Source organism: Palaemon carinicauda, chromosome 14, assembly GCF_036898095.1.
Source record: "Palaemon carinicauda isolate YSFRI2023 chromosome 14, ASM3689809v2, whole genome shotgun sequence".
NCBI lineage: Eukaryota > Metazoa > Arthropoda > Malacostraca > Decapoda > Palaemonidae > Palaemon > Palaemon carinicauda.
The window spans coordinates 45,168,247-45,190,274 of NC_090738.1; the positions used below are offsets into that span (position 1 = coordinate 45,168,247).

General features: G+C 39.3%; 1 protein-coding gene across 1 annotated transcript in view; it reads right to left on the reverse strand.

Moving 5' to 3' along the window:
• LOC137653565 (protein hobbit-like) overlaps positions 1 to 22,028 on the reverse strand; it is a 572,883-nt gene that overhangs the window by 307,959 nt on the left and 242,896 nt on the right. Inside the window, 6 exon segments of the mRNA XM_068387072.1 lie at positions 3,293 to 3,450; positions 3,572 to 3,766; positions 4,083 to 4,234; positions 10,860 to 11,069; positions 11,677 to 11,779; positions 16,314 to 16,415. Of these exon segments, the coding sequence (XP_068243173.1) occupies positions 3,293 to 3,450; positions 3,572 to 3,766; positions 4,083 to 4,234; positions 10,860 to 11,069; positions 11,677 to 11,779; positions 16,314 to 16,415 (920 nt within the window).

The window sequence follows — 22,028 nt, forward strand, 5'->3', positions numbered from 1 at the left end:
CACCTCTGCTGGTTGTTGAACGTCCTGAACGTCAACAACCACCTCCGAGCGTCGCTTAACGTCAACGTGCGGCTGGCAACCCACACTGGGTCGCATCGGTGGAGGAACCACCTCAACTGGCAGACGCGAGTAGGTTACCTCAGCGTCAACAGGGCGCACAACCGATCGGTTGGAAGGTTGTTGGCCAGAAGGTTCTTCTCCGCATTTAAGTCCTCTATCAAGGACGCAAGCTTGGACTGCATGTCTTGCAGCAAAGTCCATTTAGGGTCTACGGGAGCAGGTGTGGCAACAGACGGGGTTAGCGACTGAGGCGGAACCGTTTACCATCCCTGAAAGCCTTGTTATGCGTGACATAATAGTACAGCAAAACTTCAAAGGCTCGACAACAGCTGAGAAGTTGACCTGTAAACAACTTGGAGCGTCTCCTGGCTAGGCGCCAGGGAGAGTCTACCAGAATTGAGAAGTCTATCTGGGCAGAGGCATGAACTCCCAAGCCGAGAACTTCTCTCGTGTCATATCAGACTCTCGCTCTATAAACCAGTTTAAAAGAAGGGAAAGCAAAGGCTGTATCCCCCAAACTCCTCCTGGTGAAAAACCAGTCGCCTAGCCAACGTAACGCTCTCTAGGAGAGCGAGAGAGCACTAGCTTAAAAACAACGGCTTCGAAGTAGCTAGGCCTAGTGTAAGCTCTGACGTTTAGGCGAACGAGGAGCAGCAGTTACAAGATCCGGACGAAGATCCTTAAAAAAAAAATCATCCTGATTTAATTAAAGGCCATAGGAGGCTAAGCAGCTTAAGGCTCCTCTCCATCTGACAGAGTCCTCAAGGGAATATCAGTAGGAGGGAGAACAGCAACTTCCTCATCTACAGGAACCTTGTCCGATAAAAGCTGAGTCTCTCACTGGTGCATTAGTAGCGGACCAGAACGCAACGTCATGTAACTGCTTGACAGTCTGTGAACTGTCAACAACTGAACTGTCAACCACAACAGGTGCGTGAGGACGTACAGCGTCCACTCGAGACTGCTTTGACTGCCTAGACTGAGCAGTCAAAACAACTCTAGAATGCGGAGGTTGACGCACAGCGTCAAAACAAGTCAACTCCGATTGTTAGTGAACGTCTAGAACGTCAACAGGAGCATCAGCCAGTGGCCTAACGTCCAAATGCGGCTGAAAAACCACACGAGACCGCATCGAGTGTGGTTCTAAACAACCTGACTGACGTGACTAAGCTACGCCAACGTCAACAGTAAGCACAAAGGAACGTTAGGTTGGCTGAAAGCCAGGATATCGATGAGATAAACGGCTAGACTCAACGGACTAATCGGCAGAATAGTCTTCCATAAGGGAGGCAAGCATATACTGCATGTTTTGCCATACAACCCCTTAAGGATCAACGGAAATGGTTGTGGTAATAGACGAGGGTAACGTCTGTGACCGCAACACTTTGCCTACAAAAAAAGACTTTCGGAGTCTGTGTTACACTTTTGTTAGGCGGCGAGCAGTTATCCGATGACTGCATAGGGTCAGAGCTGTCCTAATGGCTGTAACCAGGACGCTGGACCTGTCCTGAAAGGACTGACTTTCGCTTAAGGGCTTCGAAACCTTGTGACAGGTTTCTTATGCGAAAAGCCTACGGATGGCGAGGAAAAACAACGTCTCTCTCGTCTTATGGTAGGGGAGATCTTGGTAAGAAACACCCGATACCATAGAGGGAAAACGTCTGTTCGTTGGTCAAGGCCTCTCGAACCCATAAGTCTTTTGACATTACTTCTCCCCTGGGCTTGGGAGCTTGCAAGAGGTCCCGGACTAGGTGAACGACAGGCACGAACAGACGAACCCTCGGACGCAACACTGTAACACTTTGCGCCTCGGACGCAACACTGTAACACTTTGCGCATATCACTTTATCACTTCAATTTTCTGTTTTGCACTTATTTCTACCTGAAACATGCAATTCTACCCTTCATTAAAAGGTAGTAATTGCAAAATTAGTCGTATAATGCAAGCTCATAATACCAGCAAAAAACAGAAAACATATTTTAAGATAAAAAGAAAAATCAGTGGCTGGGAAACAGACTAAACACTAGTTCATATAACTACGTTTTCAATCTCTCACCGCACATAGCCTGGGGACGAGAATAAAAACCTAAAAACGTTTTATCCTTCCTCCCCGTACAGAGACTAGGGACGAGAGTAACACGAGAACAACGTTACCCGCTTGAACGGAACGTTTTCTCTCCTCTCTCTCCCTCCGTCTCTATCTCTCTCTCTCTTTCTCTCTTGATTTCGCACCTAAGAGAAGAGCCCAATTATATATCGTCAAAAAAACATGTTATTTGACTAAAGGAAAAAACTGAAAGGTTTTTCAAATAAAAAGTTCCTTTAAATTAGAATTTAAAACATTAAAGCTAAGAAAGAATGAACAAAACGTCAGAATCGATTTACTCTTACTGCAAAGTGAAACCGTGATACACTCTCTCTCTATCGTAACGATAGAGCGCATGTTGAACGTCCTGAACGTCAACAACTGCGTAGCATAAAAAACTAAACGTTAATTCATCTTTGAAAACAGTACGAAGACTATCAAAGAAATTCTTTCATAAAATATTACATTTAAAAAGTTTTAAATTCTTTAAAAGCTAATTACGATATAAAGGGCTCAACGTTGATTAACTTCAGTTTCAAGTTAGGACCGCCTACTATCAGGAAAGGTCGCATATAAACAAAACATTAAAATTTATTTTTATATGTTTATAATAAATGGAAAGTTAATCGAAGAGGCCTAATAAAGGCGGAGAGATATAAAATATATAGATCTATAACGTGATAAGATAATTACTAAAAGCCTAAACACACTTCCGTCTAAGGGAAGGGTCGGCCATTTAAAAGTGAAAGAAAGTCCATACTCTCTTTGTCACCATAAATAAATCTATCCAAAACGAGTTCAAGTTTTGAGATGAAGATAAAACACCTGCATAGCGAAAGCTCAAAATTAGAATAGTGTACTTCACCAAATAGTTGTGAAAACAAATCCAGTTAGCAACAGTGAATTAGTAGGTCTTGCCGGTAGCCCGACAGAGAGAAAATTGAGTTCTTTGTTTACATTGAGTACTGAGTACCTGCACGACAGATGGCGCTGTTGAAGTACACCCCCTACCTGCATAGCGATCGCTGGCGGATTTTTAACGTAGAGTTTTCTGTCGAGCAACAGAGTTGCAGCTTATATAATCACCGGGTAAGTATATTGAAAACTATAATGTAATCTTCCTTCTGATAAAATGATATAATTACCTGACTTGATTCTGCAGTCTAATTATGGGCTTCCGTTGGTCGTCTTTAGAATAAAGCTGAAGCTGAAATCTCATTCTTGCCATTCCATCACTTGCCTCTTTTATCTTTGGATCAACATAGAGCAGCAAGTTGTTCAGAATATCAACCACCATATTGTACTGAAAGAAAATACAAGAGATAGAGGATTTTTAAGCAGAGGTATAATTGCTGGGATACAGCAAAATGAAAATTAATCCATTCCAGACATCAATGACCTGTAAATGAAAAATTTATTCTTACTTGCAAAGAATTTGTACTAGCACATAAATCATGATGCATCAGGGTGAAAGTATCAACTGCCTCAAAATTACGGCTCCAAAGGTCCTCTTCAGGCAAAGGTGGCTGAACTTCTTCCATCAATGATATATCAAGACCAGTCTCACCATAGGATACATAATAAAATTCACAGTGACAACGGGAGACAATGCGTTGCAACTGCAAAAAGAAAAGAAAATATTAAGGACTTTTATCATATAATGGTAATTCCACTTTTCAAATGAAAAACGGCATGTGCTGTGCTTACAGTATCCTAATATTCTGTATATAAAATATTGTGCATGATTCAATGGTGCATTTTCATTAAAAATAACAAAAAATATGTATCGAAAAAATAGTAACATACTGTTCCCAAGTCTATGGCATATTTTCAACAACAAAAAATAAACATAGAAATGGAATTTCACAATTTAAATTAATTTGGTAACTCAAGCAGCTATGGCAAAATCAAACCATGTTTTTTCCAATTCTATACCTGTAGTTCATCATCCCCTTCATCCATAGACCCCACGGTTTGTGAGACAACACCTCCAACAGACTGCCCACTGCCGACTATATCTGGTACTTCATTGATTACCTGACCATCTTTCTCTTCAATATTATCCACAGTCAACCACATGATGTTATCTGCATGAGCACATAAAGAAAAGGAAAATTTTTCTGAAATTTCATAGTTTTTAAATATAAAATTTATACTTTTACTAAAGCCTTGGTTTTAAGTTACAATGGAACAACTGTGTCAAATAACTGGTTAAATGTATGAAGGATAGTTGGCTAAAATAGCCTTATGCTAGATGTCAAATGGCTTCAAGATATCTGAGTCAAAATATAAGATCCTATTAACTTTGCAGACAAGACCAAATGCAATTAAATAATGCTTTATATATAGTTCCCAAAATAGAGGAAAAAATAAGTGCTTTTAGCAAGTGGATCACAATGCTTCCCAAAGATTGGCAAGTCTTACTATTCTATGTCTACTGCTTCACTGACTTATTGAGCAACTTGTTAAGAGCTTGTCTGCTCTAGAAGAGTTAATGCTTCAGGACAAGTATGAAGATTATATTATGGGAAAACATTGAAATTTTTCTTGATGAAAGAAGTCCTACTCTTTACCTATCATGTTAAAAATATTTTCAATCTTTTTCCAGTTATAGTTTAATGACATATCATATTTCATATATCTTGTAAAAAGTTAAAAAGGGATTTAGAATACAATATTATTTATAAAGAAAAACTAATGAGGAAAATTATTAGAATTATATGCAGTATAACTTGATGAAATTTGAAATTTTATGAGAATAGTGTGACTGATTTTTGGCAATTTCATATTGCATTGTACATACATACACATATACCATGGCACTTCCCCCAATTTTGGGGGGTAGCCGACATCAACAAAGAAACAAAAACAAAAAGGGGACCTCTACTCTCTACGTTCCTCCCAGCCTAACAAGGGACTCAACCGAGTTCAGCTGGTACTGCTAGGGTGTCACAGCCCACCCTCCCACATTATCCACTACAGATGAAGCTTCATAATGCTGAATCCCCTACTGCTGCTACCTCTGCGGTCATCTAAGGCATCAGAGGCAGCAGCAGGGCCTACGGAACTGCGTCACAATCGCTCGCCATTCATTCCCATTTCTAGCACGCTCTCTTGCCTCGCTCACATCTATCCTCCTATCACCCAGAGCTTCCTTCACTCCATCCATCCATCCAAACCTTGGCCTTCCTCTAGTACTTCTCCCATCAACTCTTGCATTCATCACCTTCTTTAGCAGACATCCATTTTCCATTCTCTCAACATGGCCAAACCACCTCAACACATTCATATCCACTCTACCTGCTAACTCATTTCTTACACCCGTTCTCACTCTCACCACTTCGTTCCTAACCCTATCTACTCGAGATACACCAGCCATACTCCTTAGACATTTCATCTCAAACACATTCAATTTCTGTCTCTCCATCACTTTCATTCCCCACAACTCCGATCCATACATCACAGTTGGTACAATCACTTTCTCATATAGAACTCTCTTTACATTCATGCCCAACCCTCTATTTTTTACTACTCCCTTAACTGCCCCCAACACTTTGCAACCTTCATTCACTCTCTGACGTACATCTGCTTCCACTCCACCATTTGCTGCAACAACAGACCCCAAGTACTTAAATTGATCCACCTCCTCAAGTAACTCTCCATTCAACATGACATTCAACCTTGCACCACCTTCCCTTCTCGTACATCTCATAACCTTACTCTTACCCACATTAACTCTCAACTTCCTTCTCTCACACACTCTTCCAAATTCTGTCACTAATCGTCCAAGCTTCTCTTCTGTGTCTGCAACCAGTACAGTATCATCCGCAAACAACAACTGATTTACCTCCCATTCATGGTCATTCTCGTCTACCAGTTTTAATCCTCGTCCAAGCACTCGAGCATTCCCCTCTCTCACCACTCCATCAACATACAAGTTAAACAACCACGGCGACATCACACATCCCTGTCTCAGCCCCACTCTCACCGGAAACCAATCACTCACTTCATTTCCTATCCTAACACATGCTTTACTACCTTTGTAGAAACTTTTCACTGCTTGCAACAACCTTCCACCAACTCCATATAACCTCATCACATTCCACATTGCTTCCCTATCAACTCTATCATATGCTTTCTCCAGATCCATAAACGCAACATACACCTCCTTACCTTTTGCTAAATATTTCTCGCATATCTGCCTAACTATAAAAATCTGATTCATACAACCCCTACCTCTTCTAAAACCACCCTGTATTTCTAAGATTGCATTCTCTGTTTTATCCTTGATCCTATTAATCAATACTCTACCATACACTTTTCCAACTACGCTTAACAAACTAATACCTCTTGAATTACAACACTCATGCACATCTCCCTTACCCTTATATAGTGGTACAATACATGCACAAACCCAATCTACTGGTACCATTGACAACACAAAACACATATTAAACAATCTCACCAACCATTCAAGTACAGTCACACCCCCCTCCTTCAACATCTCAGCTCTCACACCATCCATACCAGATGCTTTTGTAACTCTCGTTTCATCTAGTGCTCTCCTCACTTCATCTCTTGTAATCTCTCTCTCATTCTCATCTCCCATCACCGGCACCTCAACACCTGAAACAGCAATTATATCTGCCTCCCTATTATCCTCAACATTCAGTAAACTTTCAAAATATTCCGCACATCTTTTCCTTGCCTCCTCTCCTTTTAACAACCTTCCATTTCCATCTTTCAGTGTCTCTTCCATTTTTGAGCCAGCCTTCCTTACTCTCTTCACTTCTTTCCAAAACTTCTTCTTATTCTCTTCATATGAATGACCTAATCCCTGACCCCACCTCAGGTCAGCTGCCCTCTTTGCCTCACGTACCTTGCGCTTTACTTCCACATTTTTCTCTCTATATTTTTCATACTTCTCTATACTATTACTCTGCAGCCATTCTTCAAAAGCCCTCTTTTTCTCTTCCACTTTTACCTTCACTCCTTCATTCCACCATTCACTGCCCTTCCTCATGCTGCCTCCAACAACCTTCTTTCCACACACATCACTTGCAATCCCAACAAAATTTTCTCTTACTAACTTCCACTCCTCTAAATTGCCAGTTTCTCTTACTTTCACTTCGTCATATATCATTTTCAACCTTTCCTGATATTTACTTTTTACCCCCGGTTTTATTAGCTCTTCAACCCTCACTACCTCCCTTTTACATCCACCTACTCTATTCCCCCATTCTTTTGCTACAACTAATTTTCCTTCCACCAAAAAATGATCAGACATACCGTTAGCCATACACCTAAACATTCTTTTAGTTATCAACACATAATCCATTAATGCCCTTTCTACTACTCTTCCATTTGCCACTCTTACCCATGTATACTTATTTTTATCTTTCTTTTTGAAAAAGCTATTACTTATCACCATCTCTTGCTCAACACACATATCTACCAGTCTCTCACCACTCTCATTTTCACCTGGTGCGCCATACTTCCCAATGACACCTTCTACCTCTCCAGTGCCCACTCTAGCATTTAAGTCACCCATGACAACTACATAATTCCTTCTACCCAGTCCTTCTACACACCTAGTTAATTCATTCCAGAACTCATTCCACTCTTCTTCACTTTTCTCACTACCTGGCCCATACGCACTGACAAACGCCCAACCTAACCCTTACCCACCTTAACCTAGATGATATCTCCTTCCATTCCACTACTTTACCTGTCATCCATTCACTCAGCAATAAAGCCACACCCTCTCTCGCTCTTCCCCTTTCAATCCCAGACACTCTACCAGATATTTCACCAAACATCACTTCACCCTTTCCTTTTATCTTCGTCTCACACAAGGCTAATACATCCATCCTTCTATTCCTAAACATACTTCCAATTTCACATCTTTTACTCTCTATCGTACTACATCCACGCACATTCAAACACCCCAAAACTAGAGTGCGGGGAGCAGTCACTCTCCCCCCAGCTCCATCTCTTTGTCGATGTCTCACAAGGATGTAGATACAGGAGAGGAGGTTCCTAGCCCCCTCGTCCCGTCCCTTTTAGTCGCCTCTTACGACACGCAGGGATAATGTTGGCACTATTCTTGTTTTTATGCCCCCGCAGCCACAGGGGGCATTGCATTGTAGTTACTTAAATATGCTACTGGCAAGAAGAACTGGTCATACATGAAAAAAAATAAATGCGGAAGAAAGAAATATAAAATAAAATGACAAAACATAGTATACTGTGCTACAAGGGAACCTTAAAAATGAAAATGTTCTTATCTTAAACAAATCTATGATTAAATATAATTTCAGCTGAACATTTAAAGAAATAAAACAAATTTCATAGGTATAACATCGGTATGTGATTTTCTACGTCCTAACACCAAAAATGTGCTGGGGAAGATAGGGGTAATATAAGCTACATTATCAATTCAACTACATAAAGGTTGATCAATGGACTGGACTTGTTCTTCTATTCTGGATTCCGAATGTGCTTGATGTAAATTGGAAGTCTGATAAGCCAAAGCTAGCACTATACAGGCTTCTGGATTTATGTGACTTAACCCTTGTCCATAGACAAAGGGGAGGAAACTGTAGGAATTGAAGCTTGTAAGGAAGGATTCGATTCTTTATTGGACTTAAATGAGGAACAACATGATCAACCGCAATTAGATTATTACTGAATAAGGAGACCTACTTTAATGTAGAATAGGTAATGCTAGTAAGCACACTTGAAGTTGGTGCGGGAAAAGAAATAGATGCAGTAACATTAAACAAAAAATTACTGGAGGAATCAGAAATAGTAAATTCTATAAAACTGGAAAACTATTTCATGAAACCAGGTAATTGTGATCAAAGCCCAATAATTTCCACCTTGATGTCTAACTTCTCGCTTGGTATTTGAATACTAACCTTTGCCTACCTACTGACATCTAAAATGACTACACAAAGGAGGAGATATCTGGCCTCAATTTTTCTCCGACTTTCACACAACTTTTTTCTTATGCTTTATATCTCTATCATGAAATCTTTTGGACACTTCATATATTCTACTATAAGTTTCCTTGGATACTCAAAACATTTCGAACCCCTAAGATTAACTTCACAGTGTTGACCGATTCACATAGTACAAAGAGAATTTGAGTCTTCGTCCTCTAATAACAGCATATTCAATGAAAAGTTGGTATTTCCAACAAATTTTCAACAAAAGGAAACCACACCTTGTAATATTACTCTAAATACTTCCAACAACATGATCTAAACTAAATAACAAGAGTGAAATAATAGAGTTCAAAAGGTTGACTACTCCTCAGTGAAGAGAAAAATATGACTTGGTGAGTTTGTTGAAGCTAGCAGGCACTGATTCTCCTCTAGGTAGAGGGCATTCTAGGACCAGCTAGTTACCTTTTATTTCTAAGGTCGAAAAGTTTGTACTTAAACTAATGATATGAATCTTCAAATAATGCTTTATAATGAATATTTTTTTGACCCTGGATTGAAATAATTCTATTTACAATAACTCTTATGGGGAACATTAGATTGTTATTAAAAAAATCAGTGTTCAAATGGCCTTCTGGAAGTAATTAAGTTTAACTTCCAAGGTTCCACAGTACAGTAAATCCCAAAGATAAGAACATCAGATTTTGAATTTTCAAAGATAAGAACCTGTGTGCAATATATTTTATTTTCCTGCTTTTAAGAATATTTCGTTACACTGAATATGGATGAGACATTTATGATGCACATGTAAGTTGGCTCACTAGTGTTAGCTGGATGCACAGGTTAATTATGTTGGACTTCAAAACTTTCTGACTTCAGAACCCAATCAAGAAATGCATCTTGATCGTATATTCAAGGTTTACTGTACTGGCAAATCTTAGTCTTATGAAAGTTCTTTCCCTGAAAACTGTAAATACAAAGGTGGCCCCCCCCTCTCACAATAAAATTAAACTAAATGGCTACTAGATATTGAAAAATTCCATCAAGGAGATTAGCAAAGTTATCTAAATACTCTACATTCTTTCAAAATGAAAAAGCTATAATTTTCAAAACAGATAAACTCTACTCAAGGATATAATTTAGAAGGGGTAGATATTACCTCTCTGGGGATGACGGAATATCACGCAAGGCAGAAAGAAAACAGAATGGAAAGGCGATGTGAAAAATAAAATAATCTTTTTTCATAGAGTATTACTGTATATCTTTTGAGACGAAACCTGTAATTTTATAATTAAAGGACACTATGACCACAAAATTGCTTCTTTGCAATAAACTAAGGCATCAAGTTACATTGGGTACATAATGGAGCACTGTACTTATGCTATATCATGTATTTAAAAACTCAAATTACACAAGGTCCGTCAATAAGAAAAAAAATCAGGATAAAATACTTATAATAATAAGACAAAATATAAGAGAAGGAGGATAATTAATTAAAGCTTTCACTACTAGGGCGGCTTAATGATGTGGACACAATGAGGAAAAAATGAAAGCATTGAAATTTGTTAAAACACATAAATGCTATCCAACCATAAAAGAAACATGCAGACCTGCAATTCTACCACTTTTCTCAGCTTCTTACATATAAATAATAATGCAAGAGAACAGCAAAATTAAGAAACAAGATGTACGTGTACAATCAAATCAATTAATCAGGAATAAGCAGTAATTTACACTCTCCATCCACCTATGAACCAATACTTACCCATCTGTGTTTCCTTATCACCAGCGCTGACAGTGGCATAGTACTGCATGCATTCAAGAGATCCAAACCAAGTGGTCTTGGTTACTAGAGAGTGATCTTGCCAAACTGGACGATGGATTCGTTGCAATATTTCAGACTTTGCAGCACTTAGAATCACATAGCCCTGGGTTTCACAGCCTTTTAGTAGCACCTGGCTATTGACTAGTTGAACTAAAAAGAGATATAGGATGAAATTACTAACTCAAACTTTCATGTTAATCATTTCTATCTTCAAATAAATAAGAACACTTTAAAATTATATAAATTTCTTGTCCCTGTTTTGCATTAACTTACACACTACTAAATCTTTACCATAATAATCAAATCTGCTTCCTTTCAGTTGTGATTTGGACCTAATTCAATACCTGTACTGCCAGTTTAGTCATAAACCAATGCAGTGTCTGACATACACTTGCATTCCTGCTTCATTCCATTAATGATATAAAGCTAATATAAACCATTCAACTTAAAATATGAGAAAAAGATTGACCAACTTTGGATAAAATATATCAGTACAGCTGTATCCATTGAAGCTGAAGAAAAAAAAAGAAAAAAAAGAAAAAAAAAAGAGGAGAGTTTTGACAGAAGAGAGCGTGGGGCAACTCACCCCTGCTCACTAACTGTCATAACTACCGTGTTGAAAATTTCAACTGCTGATTCAGTTACACTGAATACATTCCCTATTTTAAAGACAAATAGTTTGTATATGCATAAGAACAACATTATTTTTGTGTCATGTGCCGTTTTAGTGCTGAACAATGAATTCTCTAATACTTACTAAGCCACTTTTTATGGATAACATCATCTGTTGTACAAGCTTTTACTCCATGCAATGTTTGATCTCTGGGTTCCTGATTGGAGCAATCTTCACTAAATGCAACCTGCAAACCATACAGAAATTACTAATATCTGATAGATAATGGTGTGCCTCATATAATCATGAACCCAGCATTTGATGCATACACAACAACATTTTTCACATACCATATTGATATATTAGATTTTAATGCAAGCATATCTAATAGCAAGTCAGAATGAATGTTCGTACAGCAACCTATCTAGTAAAACAGAATAAACTATTATAATTATCTGTACCATATATACCACTATTCTATACATTATTCCTATAAACTGTTTCAATTAGTAATATTGGGACCAAATCCATAACTTATTAATTGTAGCATGACTCTAGAGATGATCCATAAGCCTAAGACAGCCAAAATATTATACCAGTTAGACGCCATCTATCTATAACAATAGATATATACTTGACTGTTGAACCATTCTGAATTTCTGCGGGCTTTTTGTGAGGAAGCCAAAGGTCACAAAGGTGTTAGAGTTGGTTCAAGTCCAAAGTATTACAGAATAAAATCTGAACAAGTCAGCAAAAGGAAACTAATCTAATTTTCTACCAAAACAAGGAGCAACACCTTATGAAATTAATATGGTTATGAATATTACAATAGCAGCTTGTATTTTTTTCCAAATGTTCTTTGAAAAAAAATATAACTTAAGTGCCAAGGATAGTTTAATATAAGGGGCAGTAAATACAAAAATATCAATTAAAATAATAAAAAAAATATATGGAATATACCCTCTCTCTTTCTCATGATTTTATATATTTATATATTATATACACACACACACACACACATATATATATATATATATATATATATAAATATATATGTACTATTTGAATCATTAAAATTGTTATATTAATAAATTTAATCATTTAAATACCAAAACTAATGCAGCCAAAGTAGTTTCAACTTATGTCTTGTGTTTTCTTTTTGGATTTAATGGTCATTAGAATTATAATAATTATTACAATTATTATCAAATAACAATAATAATAATTCTAATGATAATGATTTTATTAAAATCATTGGTTATTATTATTATTATTATCATTATTATTATTATCATTAAAATTAATAATTTTACTCATTATAATTGTAGCTTTAATAATATTAAGATTTTTAGTAGTTTCAATAATAATAATAATTATTATAATTAATAATATAGGTTTTATTAAGTAATTGCTGCCTCAGTGGCGTTAATTTTGTAATTAACGTTTTCTATTGTTCTTATTATCGTTTTCTCTTCATTGCAATAATCTGCCAGTAACTGGGATAAGGACATATTTTCATGAGGGAGGTGATGGACACCATATCATTCACAATTCTTTTTTAATATATCACTACATATTACATAAGTACAGAAAATAAGTACAAAGTATGTCTTTACTGTGAAACACTATCACAATGTCAGTGTACACAAAGTTATGTTCACTTATGTACAAAAATTCAAAATTCGTTGATTCAAGTATAACAAATCCTTCGACTCAACTGGTTTCGAGCAGGAAGAAGGTTTTCTGTTTATTATCAAGGGTAAACTGTAACACAGAATGTGTTTGGAAGGGATTGTATACGGCGCGCTGCTTTGACATTCCTATGCTTATTGGACAAGAACCCCTCTAGAGCAAAGACGATTATTCCTGGGTGGTAGTTGCCTCTGGCTAGCTAGTGTGCTTGGATGGGATTAAGGCATTAGGTTCTAGCTGGAAATAATCTATATTTTGGCCTCCAGAACAGTCAGTCCTGTTATGGTTATGATTTCCTGAACTATTGTTGGTGATGGACCTTATACACATTGGCAATAAGATCTTCTCTTGCGTGTTGAGGTCAGGTCCATTATCTTGAGGTGCCTGCTGTCAGAGGCATGGCCAGTGATGGTAATATTCTTCACTATAAGCTCCATTGTGATGTTGCAGTTATGTGTTTGGAGGCAATGCATTTTTATGGCACCCTGTTGCACATGTCAAGATAATCTATTAGATAGACGCATTGTCATTATGCCGATGCAGGTGCCAGGACATCCCTGGACGGAGCATTTTATATCGGTATATTACGTTTGTCTTTTTTATATCATCTTGCATGGCAGGAGCAGGGTTATTTTTTATTATCAGATCTCGCATTTTTGCATATTGGTAATAGATTACGAGGTTAATTTCGGTATCCTCTCATGGGGCAAAAACGTTGAGGTGCCGGTGATGGGAGATGAGAATGAGAGAGAGATTACAAGAGAATAAGTGAGGAGAGCACTAAATGAATTGAAAGTAGGAAAAGCATCTGGTATGGATGGTGTGAGAGCTGAGATGTTGAAGGAATGGGGTGTGACTTTACTTGAATGGTTGGTGAGATTGTTTAATATATGTTTTGTGTTGTCAATGGTACCAGTAGATTGGGTTTGTGCATGTACTGTACTACTATATAAGGGTAAGGGAGATGTGCGTGAGTGTTGTAATTCAAGGGGTATTAGTTTGTTGAGTGTGGTGGGAAAAGTGTATGGTAGAGTACTGATTAATAGGATCAAGGATAAAACAGAGAATGCAATCTTAAAAGTACAGGGTGGTTTTAAAAGAGGTAGGGGTTGTATGAAATCAGATTTTAACAGTTAGGCAGATATGCGAGAAATATTAACAAAAGGTAAGGAGGTGTATGTTGCGTTTATGGATCTGGAGAAAGTGCATGATAGTGTTGATATGGAAGCAATGTGCAATGTGATGAGGTTTTATGGAGTTGGTGGAAGGTTGTTGCAAACAGTGAAAAGTTTCTACAAAGGTAGTACAGCATGTGTTAGGATAGGAAATGAAGTGAGCGATTGGTTTCCGGTGAGAGTGGGGCTGAGACAGGGATGTGTGATGTTGCCGTGGTTGTTTGACTTGTATGTTGATGGAGTGGTGAGAGAGGTGAATGCTCGAGTGCTTGGACGAGGACTGAAACTGGTAGACGAGAATGACCATGAATGGGAGGTAAATCAGTTGTTGTTTGCAGATGATACTGTACTGGTTGCTGACGCGGATGAGAAGCTTGGTCGATTAGTGACAGAATTTGGAAGTGTGTGTGAGAGAAGGAAGTTAAGAGTTAATGTGGGTAAGAGAAAGGTTATGAGATGTACGAGAAGGGAAGGTGGTGCATGGTTGAATGTCATGTTGAATGGAGAGTTACTTGAGGAGGTGGATCAGTTTAAATGCTTGGGGTCTGTTGTTGCAGCAAATGGTGGAGTGGAAGCAGATGTACGTCAGGGTGTGAATGAAGGATGCAAAGTGTTGGGGGCAGTTAAGGGAGTAGCAAAAAATAGAGGGTTGGGCATGAATGTAAAGAGAGTTCTGTATGAGAAAGTGATTGTACCAACTGTGATGTATGGATCAGAGTTGTGGGGAATGAAAGTGATGGAGAGACAGAAATTGAATGTGTTTGAGATGAAGTGTCTGAGGAGTATGGTTGGTGTATCTCGAGTAGATAGGGTTAGGAACGAAATGGTGAGGGTGAGAACGGGTGTAAGAAATGAGTTAGCAGCTAGAGTGGATATGAATGTGTTGAGGTGGTTTGGCCATGGTGAGAGAATGGAAAATGGCTGTCTGCTAAAGAAGGTGATGAATGCAAGAGTTGATGATAGAAGTACAAGAGGAAGGCCAAGGTTTGGGTGGATGGATGGAGTGAAGAAAGCTCTGGGAGATAGGAGGATAGATGTGAGAGAGGCAAGAGAGTGTGCTAGAAATAGGAATGAATGGCGAGCGATTGTGATGCAGTTCCGGTAGGCCCTGCTGCTTGCAGCTTCCTCCGGTGCCTTGGATGACCGCGGAGGTAGCAGCAGTAGGGGATTCAGTGTTATGAAGCTTCATCTGTGGTGGATAACGGGGGAAGGTGGGCTGTGGCACCCCTAGCAGTACCAGCCAAACTCGGTTGAGTCCCTTGTCAGGCTGGGAGGAACGTAGAGAGGAGTGTCCCCTATTCTGTCTCATTTGTTTGATGTCGGCTACCCCCCAAAATTGGGGGAAGTGCCTTGGTATATGTATGTAGGTATTTACAGCACTAAGTATAAATTTGTCTGTTCCATACATACACCAACAGCAAAATGACAAGTGTGGTGAACAACATGGTGTTTTTTCCATTTCTTAGGTATAGTATACCATGCTCCTAATCTTAATAAATTTAATATATTTGTACAAGACCACTTCAGTAAATCCAGGAAAAAGTGTTAGTATATTCAATAGGCATGCTATAATCTTTAGCAAAAACACAAAAAACACTTGTTATTTTTCTACACAGAATAGCAAATCACTGTGGGGTCTCAATGTAAGTGGGAACAAAGATGGTCAGCAAGCTTGTTGCTATCATCAAGGAATAACAGTAATTTCCTTTCAAGTACAAAAACAGACATAAACTAAACAGCGAATCAGACAAGTGATGCTAATATTATGAAGAAAATTAATGACTTGATCAACAATAATTTACAATGTATCATTATTATAATACTATTAGAAGTCTCAGTTCTAAGCGAACAGCTTAATCATGCTGATGGCTAGAATAAAGGTCTATATTATATAAATATATATAAAAAGTTTACCTGATTATTATCAGCTTCTGCGATTAATTGTTGCAACATTTGCTGAGCATGACCTGATTGTAGTCTTGTCATTGGTGAAGGAGTTGACTGCACAGGTGGGGCCTGCAAATAATGTACAGTATAACAATAACTTGATCTTATTCAAGGATTTCAACAAATTGGTTTTATGTTAGTAAGTTTGCAATTACAAAACATTTTATACAAGTACTCTCAAAAGAGAGAGAGAGAGAGAGAGAGAGAGAGAGAGAGAGAGAGAGAGAGAGAGAGAGAGAGAGAGAGAGAGAGAGAGCATATTTCATTGATATCTTTGCTTTATATTTTCTTGGCCACATTATTTTAGGAAAGTATTCTTGCTTTCATCTTTATTATTTAAAATTTATTATATCATATGAAAGCCTTAATACTTGAAATCTTAACTGAAAAGTAAATACTGAATTTAAGTTGGAATGTTTGTTAAAGATTAGTTTAACATTTCAATAATTAGTTTTCTATTTCTTTTTTTTTGTCTTAAAAGGTTTACAAAAAGATGAATACAAATATTCTTAGAGCTAAAAAACACCTGAATCTTTGGAATCCAGACCTTTAAGATGTTACTTCTCATATTTTAGAACTCAATTGTCATATACCTAATAAATTAATAACTCATATTATCATTATCATTATCATTATCATTATCATCATCATTATTATTATTATCATTATTATTATTATTACTATTATTATTATTATTATTATTATTATTATTATTATTATTATTACTCGCTAAGCTACATCCCTATTTGGAAAAGCACAATGCTTTAAGCCCAATGGCTCCAATAGGGAAAATAGCCCAATGAAGGAAGGAAATCAGGAAATAAACTACAAGAGGAGGTTAAGAACAATAAAGTAAAAAACCAAAATAACAAGAGGAAGAACAATATAGATTAGTATACGTGAGCGTACCCTCAAGCAAAAGAGCTCTACACCAAGACAGTGGAAGACCATGGTACAGAGGCTATGGCACTAACCAAGACTAGAGAACAATGGTTTGATTTTGGAGTGTCCTTCTCCTAGAAGAGCTGCTTACCATAGCAAAAAGGTTTCTTTTACACTTACCAAAAGGGAAGTAGCCACTGAACAATTACAATGCAGTAGTTAACCCCTAGAGTGAAAAGAATTGTTCGATAATCTCAGTGTTGTTAGATGTATGAGGAAAGAGAAGAATATGTAAAGAATAGGTCAGACTATTTGGTGTATGTGTAGGCAAAGGGAAAATAAGCCGTAACCAGAGAGGAATCCAATGTAGTACTGTCTGGCCAGTTAAAGGACCCAATAGCTCTCTAGCAGTAGTATCACAACGGGTGACTTGTGCCCTGGCCAACCTATTACCTATTATCTAATTTGAAGCAGAGGTGCCAACCAAGGAGCAGTAAAGAAGTGAATGAAGCATCCCTGATGAAAGTTACAAAATCTAAAACAGAGGTCAAATTAAACTAACTAATAATAATTTCTTATGACAATGAGTAATCCATTTATACTATAAATATATGGCCAAATGGAACTTGCATCCAACCAGTGATGTGATGGGGAAGATGCTCAATTACAAAATAAGTGATTTGCAGCATATGGTGTCCATATAACAAAGCTAATAATGTTATTTTTATTAATAAAATAAATTTTTGAATATACTTACCCGGTGATCATATAGCTGCAACTCTGTTGCTCGACAGAAAAACCTACGGTCAAAATACGCCAGCGATCGCTATGCAGGTGGGGGTGTACATCAACAGCGCCATCTGTCGAGCAGGTACTTAGTACTCCAAGTAAACAAAGAACCAATTTTCTCCTCGGTCCACTGGGTCTCTATTGGGGAGGAAGGGAGGGTCCTTTAATATATGATCACCGGGTAAGTATATTCAAAAATTTATTTTATTAATAAAAATAACATTTTTCAATATTAAACTTAGCCGGTGATCATATAGCTGATTCACACCCAGGGGGGTGGGTAGAGACCAGCATTACATGTTTACATTATTATGAGCTAAGTATTTTGTATTTCATTTTAGCAGTTATTCAAAATAACAAACATAAAATAAATAAGTACCTGGTAAGGAAGTCGACTTGAACAATTACTCTGCCTTTTTAAGTACGTCTTCCTTACGGAGCCTCGCGATCCTCTTAGGATGCTGAGCGACCCCTAGGATCTGAAGTATCAAGGGTTGCAACCCATACAACAGGACCTCATCAAAACCTCTAATCTAGGCGCTTCTCAAGAAATGACTTTGACCACCCGCCAAATCAAGTAGGATGCGAAAGGCTTCTTAGCCTTCCGGACAACCCAAAAACAATAATAAAACATTTCAAGAGAAAGATTAAAAAGGTTATGGAATTAGGGAATTGTAGTGGTTGAGCCCTCACCCACTACTGCACTCGTTGCTACGAATGGTCCCAGAGTGTAGCAGTTCTCGTAAAGAGACTGGACATTCTTAAGATAAAAAGACGCGAACACTGATTTGCTTTTCCAATAGGTTGCGTCGATTATACTTTGCAGAGATCTATTTTGTTTAAAGGCCACGGAAGTTGCGACAGCTCTAACTTCGTGTGTCCTTACCTTCAGCAAAGCTTGGTCTTCCTCATTCAGATGGGAATGAGCTTCTCGTATTAACAGTCTGATAAAATAGGATAAAGCATTCTTTGACATAGGCAAAGATGGATTCTTAACTGAACACCATAAAGCTTCAGACGGGCCTCGTAAAGGTTTTTAAATAGAACTTAAGAGCTCTTACAGGACATAAGACTCTTTCTAGTTCATTTCCAACCATACGATAAGTTTGGAATATCGAACGATATTGGTCAAGGCCGAGAAGGCAGCTCGTGTTTGGCTAGAAAACCAAGTTGTAGAACATGTAGCCGTTTCGGATGAGAATCCGATGTTCTTGCTGAAGGCATGAATCTCACTGACTCTTTTAGCTGTGGCTAAGCATATCAGGAAAAGAGTCTTAAAGGTGAGATCTTTCAGGGAGGCTGATTGTAGCGGTTCGAACCTGTCTGACATAAGGAATCTTAGTACCACGTCTAAATTCCAACCAGGTGTAACCAAACGACGCTCCTTCGTGGTCTCAAAAGACTTAAGGAGGTCCTGTAGATCTTTATTGTTGGAAAGATCTAAGCCTCTGTGACGGAAGACTGATGCCAACATGCTTCTGTAACCCTTGATAGTGGGAGCTGAAAGATATCGTTCTTTCCTCAGATATAAGAGAAAGTCAGCTATTTGAGTTACAGAGGTACTGGTCGAGGATACGGATACTGACTTGCACCAGTTTCGGAAGATTTCCCACTTCGATTGGTAGACTCTAAGGGTGGATGTTCTCCTTGCTCTAGCAATCGCTCTGGTTGCCTCCTTCGAAAAGCCTCTAGCTCTCGAGAGTCCTTCGATAGTCTGAAGGCAGTCAGATGAAGAGCGTGGAGGCCTTGGTGTACCTTCTTTACGCGTGGCTGACGTAGAAGGTCCACCCTTAGGGGAAGTGTTCTGGGAACGTCTACTAGCCATCGAAGTACCTCGGTGAGCCATTCTCTCGCGGGCCAGAGGGAAGCAACTAGCGTCAACCTTGTCCCTTCGTGAGAGGCGAACTTCTGCAGTACCTTGTTGACAATCTTGAACGGAGGGAATGCATATAGATCTAGATGTGACCAATCTAGTAGAAAGGCATCTATATGAACTGCTGCTGGGTCCGGGATTGGTGAGCAAAATATTGGGAGCCTCTTGGTCATCGAGGTTGCGAAGAGATCTATGGTTGGCTGGCCCCAGGTGGCCCAAAGTCTCTTGCATACATCCTTGTGGAGGGTCCATTCTGTTGGAATTATTTGTCCCTTCCGACTGAGACAATCTGCCATGACATTCAAGTTGCCTTGGATGAACCTCGTTACTAGTGAAATGTCTAGACCTTTTGACCAGGTGAGGAGGTCCCTTGCGATCTCGTACAATGTCAGAGAGTAGGTCCCTCCTTGCTTGGAGATGTACGCCAAAGCCGTGGTGTTGTCCGAGTTCACCTCCACCACTTTGCCTTGAAGGAGAGACCTGAAGCTTTCCAGGTCAGACGTACTGCCAGTAGCTCCTTGCAGTTGAAATGCATTGTCCTTTGACTCGAGTTCCATAATCCCGAGCATTCCCTACCGTCTAATGTCGCACCCCAGCCTACGTCCGATGCGTCCGAGAAGAGAACGTGGTTGGGAGTCTGAACAGTCAGGGGAAGACCCTCTCTAAGGTTGATATAGTCCTTTCACCAAGTCAGACAAGACTTTATCTTTCCGGAAACCGGGATCGAGACCGCTTCTAGCGTCTTGTCCTTTTTCCAGTGAAAAGCTAGATGGTATAGAAGAGGACGGAGGTGTAGTCTTCCTAGTGACACAAATTGATCCACGGATGACAGTGTCCCTACCAGACTCATCCACAGTCTGACTGGGCAGCGTTCCTTCTTCAGCATCTTCTGAATGGATAGCAGGGCTGGGGGTTGATCGTCTAGTTCAGCAACGTCCTCATCAGAGGGTTCCTCATCCGAAACTGATGAGGAAACGGCAACGGAGTGGGCAACGTCTGACTCGCTGAATCCGGTCGCACTGGTGGATGCATGACGGAGCCGGACGCAATATCATGGAACTGCTGCACAGTCTGTGAACTGTCAACAACCATGGGTGCGCGAGGAAGTACAGCGTCAACCCGAAACTGTCTAGACTGTCTGGGTTGTGCAGTCAACACCCTACCGGGTTGCTGAGGTTGACGCACTGCTTCACAACAAGTCACCTCTGCTGGTTGTTGAACGTCTTCCTAGTGACACACTGAACGTCAACAACCACCTCCGAGCGTCGCTTAACGTCAACGTGCGACTGGCAACCCACACTGGGTCGCATCGGTGGAAGAACCACCTCAACTGGCAGACGCGAGTAGGATACCTCAGCGTCAACAGGGCGCAAATCCAACCGGTTGGAAGGTTGTTGGCCAGAAGGTTCTTCTCCGCATTTAAGTCCTCTATCAAGGACACAAGCTTGGACTGCATGTCTTGCAGCAAAGCCCATTTAGGGTCTACGGGAGCAGGTGTGGCAACAGACGGGGTTAGCGACTGAGGCGGAACCATTTACCATCCCTGGAAGCCTTATTATGTGTGACATAATAGTACAGCAAAACTTCAAAGGCTCGACAAAAGTTGAGAAGTTGACCTGTAAACAACTTGGAGCGTCTCCTGGCTAGGCGCCAGGGCGAGTCTACCAGAATTGAGAAGTCTATCTGGGCAGAGGCATGAACTCCCAAGCCGAGAACTTCTCTCGTGTCCTACAGACTCTCGCTCTATAAGCCAGTTTAAAAGAAGGGAAATCAAAGGCTGTATCCCTAAAACTCCTCCTGGTGCAAAAACCAGTCGCCTAGCCAACGTAACGCTCTCTAGGAGAGCGAGAGAGCACTAGCTTAACAACAACGGCTTCGAAGTAGCTAGGCCTAGTGTAAGTTCTGACGTTTAGGCGAACGAGGAGCAGCAGTCACAAGATCCGGACGAAGATCCTTAAAAAATCATCATGATTTAATTAAAGTCCATAGGAGGCTAAGCAGCTTAAGGCTCCTCTCCAAATGACAGAGTCCTCAAAGGAATATCAGTAGGAGGGAGAACAGCACTTTCTCATCTACAGGAACCTTGTCCGATAAAAGCTAGGTTATCTCAGTGAGTCTCTCACTGGTGCATAGGTAGC